The sequence below is a fragment of the Paramisgurnus dabryanus genome, chromosome 5, assembly GCF_030506205.2.
Source record: "Paramisgurnus dabryanus chromosome 5, PD_genome_1.1, whole genome shotgun sequence".
Taxonomy (NCBI): domain Eukaryota; kingdom Metazoa; phylum Chordata; class Actinopteri; order Cypriniformes; family Cobitidae; genus Paramisgurnus; species Paramisgurnus dabryanus.
Genome location: NC_133341.1, coordinates 38053616 through 38066652, shown reverse-complemented (window position 1 = coordinate 38066652; position 13037 = coordinate 38053616). Strand labels below are relative to the sequence as shown.

Genomic DNA, 13037 nt, shown 5'->3' with positions numbered 1-13037 from the left:
TAAAAAAAAAAACATTTCAGCATGCGTTCACTACTGCTAAAAAAAATTATTTGGTAACATCTATTGACTAAAACTGAGACTAAAATAAAAGCAGACGATCAAATGAGTACAGAAGAAACCGAAGTATTCAGAGACACACAACATCCCATCATTCACTTCAGCAGTCAATGGACAAAAATGAAGTTTTTTTTTAGATGACTGACAGCTGATGGATGTGCTCTCCCGGCTCGTGTGACAGCGCTGCAGATGTCAGGCAGATGTGATTGCAGATTTTGTGATTAAATTTTTAATGAGAAGTGCACTGAATTCCACTCTGTATTGATGCAGGATTTAATTGTCTTGTCACAAGCAAGGTGATATCTTGCATTGATGGCTAAATTCGATGCTTCCGTCTGTTTGAGATGTGATTCTCTGTGCAGTCACTGTGTCGCCTGGCCTCTGCCAGGTGTTTACTGCATCGTATGAATGAAGCGTGAGCTTAAAGCATCCACATACACTCCCACTAAACCTAACATTTCATTAGAAATGAAGCACATAATTTGTCTTTGATTTTCAATGAAGGAAAACTTGCATGTTACTCTTAAAGACTTTCAATGAATTACAGATGTAAATTAACACCGTACTTTCAGTTCAACATAATCCACAATCACAATTGAGTTGCAATAAAGATCTACTCTGACTGAATTTATAGGTGCACTGTAAACAATTCTGGTTGCACGTAATTGTTAAGTTAAATTAACTTGAATTTACAATTAATTTCAACTTTTTTGAATAGAGAGGAGTTGCTATGAATCAGGGGTCTCCTTGTTACACATTTTTATATAAGCTTGGCTTGGTTTACGTATGTTAACATTTTAAACAATACTAAAACATATCAACAAGTAAAATAAAATAAAATAAAATAAACAAGTAAAATAAAATAGTTTTGAGAAGACTATATCAAAAACTAGCCCTCCAGATTGTTTTATCCATTGTGGTAGCACTTGCTCACAAAAAGGTTGGAGACCCCTGCTATAAATAATTAAAATAAAGTAGAAATAACTAAAGCTACCTTAACTTTATTTCGATCATTTAAAGCAACACCTCACTAATCAGAAAGTTAAAATAAATAAAAAATTTAAGTGCAACAAGAAAACACGAAGAAATAATACTACAGGAAGCACATGATGTTATATTACTGCAGTAAAGAAGGATTAATACTAGATATTATACGTTGGATGTCAGAATCATGCATCAACAATCGCATGTTCTTATTATTTTAAATGATTATGTGTCAACAACAACACTTCAGAAATGTCTCTTTACTGAAATATATATATATGATCCAATGTGATTTATGCAGAAATGTTTCAAAAGTTCCTCATGTGTTTTCACACACATGCAATTCATTTCTGTATGGCTGTGATTCATGTGAATATTAATACATTATTACTTTAGGTTTGTTGTGTGTTTAGAGAATCTGAAAATAGACAACATAAGAGTAAATAAGGTACACAGGCAGACACATTCAGCGTTTACCAAACAGTCCGTCAAACTTGCTGTCATAAAATATCAACTTAAGGATGTGACATCTCAGCATCCTCAGCCTTCAGGGTCCACAGACAGAGACTAAACTACATCACACAACACACTTTATGGAGACAGAGTGAGAATAAAAACATGAACAGGACAGACCGATATGAAAGAAAACAAAAAGAGTGACAAAAGTGAAGTAAGTGTTGCATTAAAAACACATAACCTAGCTGAAGCCTGAACTCACAGAAATGCACAGAAAAAGACGAACGTGTGCTTGTATGAAAGGTTTGTGTGTCTGTCAAATATCTGCAGCTTTACTATGCAAAGAGACTGAAAGATGTGGGACTAATATAGTGAATTATGTTCTGACAGATCACAGATTTCCTCTAGGACACACTTCTTCCAGACACTTTAAAGCCGTCGCTTGACAACAGTGTCAGGAATGAGAAATCACACGGCGGCATATTTTCTGACAATCACAGTAAATGTGACGATGAGAGCGGCTCTGGAGAACACAGACGGCTGGCTGATCTGTTAAAAGTAGACGACGCTCGAGTCGAAAAGCAGCTGACGCGGACGGGAACGCTGCGCTGGCACTCGACGCCACCGAGCAAAAAGCATACGTCAGATTTTCTTCACAACCTCAGCAAGTCTTCAACTATACAGATGGTTTTCTCAGCAGGACATTTTCTCATCTAGATTTTTTTTACGTCCTAACAAACAAGGACAGAATGCTTTGCTTTGCCTCTGAATTTCTCTCATACGTTCGACTCATTTCACAATCGGCTTTAACAGACGTCAGTCAGGGTACGGTGAGAACTATCAAAAACTGTATGGAGGCCCAATGGTTCAAAGCACATCTACAGTAAACCACAGCATAGTTTCAAAGCCTAGACAGCTGTCTTGCATCTCCAGTCAGCAGATACTTTATAAGTCAAGGTCTGAACTCAAATGGATTTGATTCCCAATACTGCAGGTAGGCAGCAACTCAGCACATCACTCATGTGAACTGTTTGAAGTATTGAATGAATATAAATGTACTTCCAGCCCGGTTAATCCACCTACATTTTTGCTTTTAACTTATGCAGTGCGGTCTGGGATTGCCTTATATAACCATTGCTGACTTTCCATTTGGACCAAATGTAGATATCTTAGCATGGCCGTTTCTGCAGTGTGCATCCGATGCCTTAAAAGACTGTTTAAGGTTTAAAGTTAAAGCTCACTGGGTATGGAGAGAGAGAGAGAGAGAGAGAGAGAGAGAGAGAGAGAGAGAGAGAGAGAGAGAGAGAGAGAGAGTGTGTGTGTGTATGTGTGTCTCAATACTTAACTACAATGAAATGATGATGAATCTCAGATCAGCAGGTCAGAGAAACAAAGCTGTCAGTGTGTTTGGGTTATTCACCTCAAACTGCTGTAATTATGCTCATAAAAGTGTCTGGAAATGAAGATGTGTTGATTGTTTTTTTCATTATTCATGTTTTAATAAACATCCCATCCTGTAATACGAATGAACCACAGACACAACTAATATACAGCACTGTGCAAAAGTCTTATGGGGCGTAAACACCAAATGTGAATTAAACAATTTGCGCGAGTAGATTTCATACAAAGTCATACAATGCAAAGACACAGATAGACATAACTCACTATGATTGCCGTGCTGTTCGCCTCAAACCAACTTTGTGCATGTTGAAAATATTAAACTTGAGCGAAAAATTATCTTGACACAAAGTTATATACCGAAAGAATCTAGAACAATGAATGCGATGCAATGTGTTTGGTGTGTATGCAGCATCATGGGCGTACACACCAAATGTGAATTCAATGATTTGCAAGAGTAGATTACATATTAAAGGAGCGGTGAATCAAATACTCAATTTTAACTTGATACTTTGTTATATGAGAGGTCATCATACTTAAATGAACATCCTGCAAGTTTCAGAACTGAAAACGTCCGTGCTACTGAAATATAACAGTTTTTGGCACCAAGACAGTTTTACAACCAAGTGTGGAATTCGGAGAAATATGACGTCAAAGTAGAATTGAAGCACCTCCCCATAGCCAAATACAACAACCACTTTTGTAGCCCCGCCCACAGCTTCGCGTGACACACGTGTGTCTCAACAATCAGTCTTTAAAGATTGCCAAATGTAACCAAAGTGACTTTTAAATACCTTTTTTTCTGATAGACTTTTATTTTGACGCGGTGATCTGTTATGATAGAGTAACCATGGTAACGAAGTCTTGGGTTGTGGAAGAACCGCGTGGGAACAACACAGAAGCTGAATACTTTAATTCGAAGGCTCAGAAAATAACATTAGGAATGCGTGGATAAAGGTTGTTTTTTGAAGAGTTCCAGCTCGCGTGGGAAATGTTTGATTACTTTGTGTACTGTGCGGATTCACTTGTAAAGAAGCAAGTTGGTGCTGAATTTGCAGAGAGACTGTGATTAAAAGCACCACTGATATTGGATCTGACAAAAATGACACAGCAAGTAAGACATTTTACTTTATTTAAGTTACTGGGTTTCACTATTGCTTTGTTAGAAGAGATTGCTTGATATGTCCTGTTGTAACATCCGTGTCTAAACACGTATGTTTGACTGTTTTAATTTACTAAAAACAATAAACGATTAATAAAGGTACCACACTTAACAATACGATTGTAATTTAATGGTAGAAATATGCCAAGTTAGTGATAAGGAAGGACTTATCTGCCACAATTTAGATTCTGATGCCCGCTAACTGTGTTGTATACGATAATTTAGGCAAGTTGCGTTTGAACGGTCAAACACTCAACAAAGCTCTTTTATCATATAACTGTGGTATTTAACATTACGTGTATCTAAGAGCAACCTCACAAGCACAATAGAAATATACGTTATTGATAAGAGCTTATCAGCCGCAGTTTATAATCTGATGCGCGCTGACTGTGTTGTTTACGGTACTTTAGTCACGTCGAGTTTAAAGTTTTGTTTCTACTTTACTATACGTATTGTCATTTATTTGTATCATCTTTAGCACCCAGAATCTTTTGTGGCTCAAACATATATGTGACCAGTCACGGAAAGTAGGGACACAAGTCGGATCTGGGCATTTTGAGTTATTCACAGATTCTGAAAGTGCAGTTTCTAAGCTTTCCAACGATGTGTAACACATGGAAATCTGATAAGATTTGGAGAAGTTGTGGCCATTTGAATATAGGAACTCAGAAATACTCAAACCGAGAAAATCGAGACGAAAGGGACTCTTCTTTTCAGCTGGGGGAGACAATAGGGCTCATTTACATCTCATTTAGCTAAGCCATGCCCCCTGTAAAACCCTTTTTGAGATGTTCTAGCATCATATGTAGTATTTTATGACAAAATGACAACCCGCAAAAATAAACATGACTCTTTTACCTTTGTGGGGATCACAAGTCGAATCCAGTCTGTTTCAGATTATCCAATGACCATATTTGTCCACAAATGCGTATAATCCGTGAAATATAGATTGTTTACATCAGATTTCGCATGAATGTCTGGTAATACAATATAATATATAATCTGAAGACTATTTAAATCATAACATGTAAGGGTATATGAGCTTACACTCCGTTAAACACATGAACCCGCCTTCAAAGTTTGTATTTAAAATAGGGAAGTAGAATAATAGATCATCCAAACAGCGCCGTCGAAAACGTGACATCCTTTAGAGAGGTTACCAATGGCTCGCTCGTTCCTCCATCAGCCAATGACTTCATGGAAAATATTGATAGACAAAACATGTAGCCAATTATATGAAGAATACAACTATATCTGTGTAACTTCTGTGTGTTTGGACTCATGCTGCGCTGCAAGAACTGACATACAGATGACGTCAAAGTACCGCGAGAGCGAGTCGAAATTAAACTACTCCGTAAGATTTCTTGAAGAGCTCTCGCGGTACTTTGACGTCATCCGACTGCGGCGCCGCATAAAGTCAGTGACGCGGCTGACGTACGATGCGGCTGACTGTTATTTGTTCCGCCCCAGCTTCTTTTATTTTTCTTTTGTTTTGTGCGCCCGAGCTTTACAGACGAACGCTATAAGTTTGAAAAAAAAAAAAACTTAGCAAACATGTCTGAGGAACAGGGCAGCGCGTCACTACAGTCACGTGACTTCACGCTCGAGCCGGAAGAGAAGACAATGCTGAATAAAGTCGTAATTCTGCTATTTTTGGACCAAACTGTATTTTCGATGCATCAACACAATCTTACTGACCCACTGATGTCACATGGACTACTTTGATGATGTTTTTATTAACTTTCTGGACATGGAAACCATACATAGATTTTCAATGAAGGGGAAAGCTCTCGGACTAAATCTAACGATAAAACATCTTAAACTGTGTTCCGAAGATGAACGGAGGTCTTCCGAGTTTAGAACGACATAAGGGTGAGTAATTACATTATTTTCATTTTTGGGCGAACTATCCTTATTTAGTAGTCACGCTGTTCCCTTTGTGGGCGGAGGCGAAAACACAAGCTTATACAGTATGTAAATATACACACAGACAATGACGCCCCCCGCTGCACGCTAGAATCTCCGGAAAAACAAGCCTATTTTAACCGCAAAATGTACGCTTTTAAATATACAAAAACTGCTATCTCAAACATGGAGAGGCTTCTTCGTGATCTCAACTAACAGATTCTGCAATAAAACGAAAATCACAAATTTCGAAAAAAAAACTTTGTTTCTCATTTTCTCGAAACTTGTGCTGCCGACTTGAGTCCCTGGTTTCCGTGACGGGTCACATATGTGTCCGGCTGCTATTTTCACACATGAATGTTTTTATAACATTTCCCCACATGTAATGACGGGGAATGAAGCCGTCCAATCATAGCAGTGGGTGTTTACATCCAGGTCTTCAATGCGGCCCGCCCCTTCAAACGAAGCTTTTCTCCAGAGAGCCACTAATCCATGTTACAAAATAGCCTATTACTTATTGCTTTTGATGTTTTTGAATGTAAAAACCACGCGGACATCATAAGTAGACCTCAGACAACAGTATAAAACAATAAAATCGACAAATTCACCGCCCCTTTAAGTCAATGCAAAGACACGAATAGACACAAACTCACGCGGGGCGATGTAAAATCCATGAATTGGGCTGCGCAACTGCCGAGAAAACACGCTATTTGCCTCAAAGGCATCTTCGTGCAAGTTGAAAATTATTTAACTAAAGCGAAAAATTCATATGATGCAAAGTTAAATCCCCACGAGAAATCTTGAGCGAGGAACAAGATGCTTCACATTTGGTGTTTACGCAACATTATGGGGCGTACACCACAAATGCGAATTCAATGAAAGTCAATGCAAAGACACAAATAGACAAAACTTTCTCAGGGCGATGCGAAAACTGTGAATTGGGCAGCGCAATTGCCGCAGACACACATGCTGTTCGGCTCAAACGCGTCTTTGTGCAAGTTGAAAATATTTAACTAATGGGAAAATTTCGGATGACGTAAAGTTAAATCCAATTAGAAATCTAGAGCAAGGAACGAGATGCTTTGCATTTGGTGCATTATGAGGCGTACACACCAAAATCAAATTTTATGATTTGTGCAAGTAAATTACATACAAAGTCAATGCAAAGACACATATAGATGCAAACTCGTGTGGGACGATGCGAAAAACGCAAATTGTGTGACGTGGTTGCTGCAAAATAAAAAAACACCCGCTATTTGTCAAGTGTCAAGTATTTAGGGTAAACTTCCCATCCACTTGATCAATAGCAGGCAGCTGTAGGATCTCTTAAACCAAAATAAAATTTAATTACTATTTCTAATCAAATGACTTCAGGACTTCAGTCTCCTCAAGATGTGTTTAATGCCAAGAGAGGTCAACACTAAATATTGACTGATGCCTGAAGAAGACATTTAGTTCTGAAAAATTGTTTTGTGCAACCAAAATATCTAACATGAACATTGTATTAAACTCTTTTAGAAAGGCTCCATCTCTGTCCCAATTGGAATATTTACAATAATAAACTAAGAATTTTTTAAATAAAGAAAAATTTATAATGAGGGAAAAAGTCACATAAAATCAAATGTATGATGGTGCTGTTTCTATCCAAATACAAAATATTTCCAAACCCACAATTTGCATCTGATAGCAGTCACAACGTCTTTAACATCTTTCGCTGTGTTTTTTGCTCCTACAACCACTTTGCTGCTGCATTGCATTCACTTGCTGAGACAAGCACCTAAAAATAAATGAAAATGCTTGCTTTGACGGAAATGCATAGATGGATGTTACATCAAGGAATGAGGACGTGGAGAGTGTCAAAATAAAGGTACCTCATGTTGATATTTTACGTGTGGCATTGATGCATCGTATCGTTAGAAATGTTATTGATGCATCCATCCATACCAATGTGTTGTTACACAACTAACAGGACATTATATTTACAAATCATTAAACCAAATAGTTTGTTCATGACATTTGAACATCTTGTCTTATTCTAAAAGTAAACGTATTTCATTAAGAATGAGCAAATAAAATATTTCAAGTCCATATTTAATGTTCCTTACACTGTAAAAAAAATCTGTAGAAATTACAATAAAATTGCAGCTGGGTTGCCGGTAATTTACTGTAGATTTAAATTTATGTTATTTACTGGCAAGAGTTTGTTCAAAGTTGAATAAATTTTAAATATTAACAAGTCTTTATCTTTACAGAATAAAACTATACAATAACAGCCTCATGCAAAGCATTCTGGGAAACAGAAATCATCATCAACCTTTTTCTGTTTTTTGCTTCAGATTTTGTTTCCCAGAACGTTTTGCTTGATGCTGTTTTTTTTTTTTTACTCTGTAAAGACAAAGACTTGTAAATGTTAAATGTTCATTCAACTTTGAACAAAATGTTGCCAGTAAATAATATAAATTTAAATCTACGGTAAATTACCAGCAACCCAGCCGCAATTTCTACGGATTTTATATATTAAATATATTAATATAATATTAAAGGTTGATTTGAAATCTGCCGTGTGAAATAGTGAATCAAACATAACACATTGAGAGCAGGACTGATGTATGGATGTGTCTGTGCACCTGGCAGGTAACTTCTCATGCCAAATGAAAGATAATATATCAGGAAAGAATAGATTTACTCTCTCAAACTATATCTGAGACTTCACATGTGTTACGTTTGAATAAACTCTCTGCAGATCTTTCTCTCTACATTCATACAGTCTGATAAAAAATATAATCATATTGTGACCCAGATTTCCTTTAGATTTGTAGGCATAAATGACTGCACACATTAACATGCTCCGGTCACCATGAGGTAAACTAATGCACACGAGAAGATATCATGATTTTAATGACAAGCCTGCAGTAATGATTCAATCTAATAACTTTATTAAACTCATCTTAACTTCAATGTCTGACCTGAAGCAATGCATCAATGATCTCATAGAGATCTCACCGTCTGCTTCAATGACCATGCTTTTATAATCCAAGCCAAATATAAAAGACTTTTCATCGCATTATCCTGAAAGTGTATTTTAGAGTCACCATACAGCACAGTGGCCGCTAAAGAGACCATCGTGATGGGGGGCTTATAAACCAACATACAATAACCTTATAGTGGTCTTCAACATCCATTGCTCACAAAAAGGTTGGCGAATCCTGGTTTATCTGAACTCATTAATTTTTCTTTTGTGTGGCGCTTCATGCGTCATTTAATCCACAGATGAGGAAAATATCAAAGAAAAGAAAAAATGTTCAAGTTTGTAAATCTAATGTGGTTTCAAGGAGTCTTGTTAAACAGAAAAGCTTTTAGGTTCATTCATACAGTGTTGTAACAACATTATACTGATGACAGACGCTCTCTTGCACACAAACTAATGAAGCTTTGATTTCTTCCCTTGGATGAGGCCGTATATCTTTGCTCTTTGTCATATGATCTATATAGTGAATTAAAAACAGAAATCTATCTATACACACAATAAATCTGATCCGACCGTCTGCCTGTACAGAGCAAACACAACTACATCTCTCAATTAGACAATAAAACAAGCACAGCTCTCTCATAAGCGTGGACCAGCTTCCTAAAAACAATATTTGCATATAGCTTACACTTTTTACTATTGGGTATTGGGTTGATCATGAGCACATTAAATGATAGGTAAGTTGAGTTCCCTCACCTGTAGATTTTATATCGGGTGGTAAATCCTTGCCGAAATCTCTCCATGAAGGAGAGGTAGCCCTTGGAGTGATGGAACGGGCCACGGTCCGAGATGAGCCAGTCGAACTGCCTGTTAACATGCTGCTCATTGGCCGACGGCTCCTGCCGGGACGACTGAACTGTTATATGTTTCCATATAAACAGGAGATAAGTGACTACAATGAGTCTGCAGTTCATGCTTCTCTGTCGGCCGTCCGCTGCTCATTCTCGCTCCATTCTGTGGAGACCTGCGGGACGACAGAGAAAACACAGTGAATCAAACGTACCAAATCTAACCTCGTGTCCCGTCACCGTGGCCTTATTTTCAGCAAAGATCTCCACGCTCACACGACCCGCTGCCCTTTTCATGCCGTCACTTTATTCGGGCTAATTGGTAGCGTGATAAGTTCAGACAGGGCCGTGCGTCGGCTTTATGACATGTTTTGATATGGAGATGGTTGGTTGGAGATGCACGTCAGCTCATTAACACACAGAACTGAACGCCTCACACGCAGATCTACAGCATTGCCTCACTTTAAGAACTCAAGTGTTGCTTATATCCTGAGACGACATGTGTTTTTGTTTGTACAAGACTGATTTACAATTGATTTGTGTGTGCAAAACAGCCACCGTCATGCTCGAGAGTTAAAGTGGTTGCCAGGTTGTTTTTATGCATTTGCTAGATTCATAGATGAAAATCATCATTGCAAGAAAAACACTTTACACATCTTCTTTCCTTTGCTATTAAAATGATGTATTTACATGTTTCAGTCAAGTTCTTCATGACTTTCTCTCCAGTTGAGTCGGTTAATAAAATTATTTGGTAAGTATGTTAAATAACTTTTCCCCCTAATAATAACAGGCTATTAAAACACCCCCCCAAGCCCATGAGTATTCTGGCACAGACGGACGGTGATGGCGACTTACATTACTACAGATTACTGGACATATTCATATTCAATGCAGATTTATTGAGATGTACAAAAAAACATCTTTAATTAGCATATATAAACTTACACAGCTAACCTGCTGAAGAAGTCATTTAGTTATATATACTTTACAAATAATAATTAATACACAAATGCTTGATTCTGATTGGCCAGTCGTATTATTCCGAGATAACAACCACCTAAAACTAATAACGCACGGTAACACAAATGCTGCAAATCATTTTGACAGATACAGTTTAATATTACACAAAAAATAAATATACATTTTTTAATAACATTTATGACATTATAATTATAAATGATTAAAGCAAATAGTGTGTTTGTGACATTTGAACGTCTTATTTTAAAACCGAAAGTGAATGTGTTTTCCTTATGGAAATTCTGCATTTGTTAGAAATTAGCAAATAAAATATTTCATTTCAATATTTAATGTTTCTTACCTTCCTTATGAGTTAAATAGCTGTGTAATAAGCAGGATAATGTACAGTCAGCCGGTTGTTATCACGGAATAAGACCCTTCAGTTTGATACAAGACCCTCCGCTGTGCATGATCACACTGTTGGGGTTTATTTATGTGATAACAACCTGCTGCATTATCCCTAACTTAACATACGATATTTGTTTATTTTAAATTGAGGGCCATTTTTACTAAACATCAAATTAGCTTACGAGCACAACTTTGATATTATTTGAAATTGAGTGATTTACTGACAAGGCGCAAGTTAAAGAACACAGGCACAAAAATCTAATTTACATAATGAGCAACACAGTTTAAAAAATGCTTTTATGGGCATTAAATATTGCAGCAAATACCAGTAAATTTAAAAGTTAAAAACTTAGCAAGTCACGTTGCGTGTGTCATTTTAATACTCTCATAGCTGCAAAAATGGCCTTTTTTACTTATTATTTTAGTCTTGTTTTCAGTACAAATATCTAAACTTTCATAAATTAAGATGCATTGTCTTGATAAGCAAAATAACTCAAGAAAACAAGTCTAGTTTTTAGACAAAAATATAAAATGTAAGTAAATTTGTTCATAAAACATCTGCCAATGGGGTAACAAATAAAATCTTGAACTTTGTTCTTAAACACTAAATTAAGGAACATTTTGATTACCCCATCTGCAATTTGTTTTGCTTGTTTTAAGCACAAATTCACTTTAATTATAATTTTAGAAGAAATTGTTGATATTTCTACTTAAAATATTAAGTAAGAAAGTCAATTTTTGCACTGATCAATCTAGCACCTGAAAGGGAAACTCTTACAAATGCAAAAAATGCTTGCCTTTTCAATACTAATTTTTCACTGCGCCACTTTAGTAGATCCTGACATGTTTTTATGGGAAAAGAATCGTTTGCACTGGTAAATCTGGCTCTAAGAGTCTCATGTCCGTAGCTTACTGTGTACGCAGTGTAAGTTGACTGTAGTTTAAATAATTACTACCAGACTTTTCTATGTAGTCTGTACTGAGGATGGCATCTCTTGAGCACATAAAGCAAAGGTTTCCCTCAAGTATTAGTAAAAGATTTGTGATGATTCACAATACATTAGACACACAAAAACAAACACGTACACACACACGCACACACACACACACACACACACACACACACACACACACACACACACACACACACACACACACACACACACAGATGATCACTTCATGATATAGCATTTGTGTTTCACTGTTGTATATGTAAATCTGACCTTATCTGCCTTTCATAAAACAAATGTTATGAATGATTTATAAAGCATGCGCACATCATGTTTGTATAATTTCATAATTAACATTCTGCAGAAATGAAATCCTGAGCATCCGCTCATAGTGAAGAAACTCTCACACTTCAGCTCAAGATTTCATTTATATTCATGTTGTTACTCTCGGTGTTTGTTGAGGTGAGATGTACATAAACAAACTAAACATCTTCACAAGAAATAAAATCTCACTGAAAAACAATATTACTTTAGTTAATATTAAGTATAACTACTGTTTTATTAAACAACCACCTAGCAACAGCCCAAGATACCCTAGCAACAATACGCAACGTCTCTGAGATAAATACTGCATGCACAGATATATTTTCTCTTCAATGCAACAACCGAACCATCAGTACAATCATTTTTTCCACTGTTGTATGGTTGTTTACTTGAAAGTCTCTCAGTCGGTACAATCGACGACTGAAGTCAATGCAGTTCATCAGTTCCAGAGACTTCAATAATGTCTCTCTACTGAGGTTTGAACAGGTCAAACATATTTAACTAACTTGTTATTTCTGAAAATATGGTTATAATTGTGTCTGAGCAGCGCATACAGAAGCACAGTGTGCACTTCTCTGCAGTAAGATCTGAGGTCAGAATATTAAAGTTGCTGGCCTTGG

At 36.7% G+C, this 13037-nt stretch overlaps 1 protein-coding gene across 1 annotated transcript in view; it reads right to left on the bottom strand.

The window, feature by feature from the left end:
- brinp1 (bone morphogenetic protein/retinoic acid inducible neural-specific 1) overlaps positions 1-13037 on the bottom strand; it is a 115717-nt gene that overhangs the window by 76299 nt on the left and 26381 nt on the right. Inside the window, exon 2 of the mRNA XM_065283991.1 lies at positions 9687-9954. Coding sequence (XP_065140063.1) covers positions 9687-9904 — 218 coding nt within the window. The 5' untranslated portion in view covers positions 9905-9954. The remainder of the gene's footprint in view (positions 1-9686; positions 9955-13037) is intronic.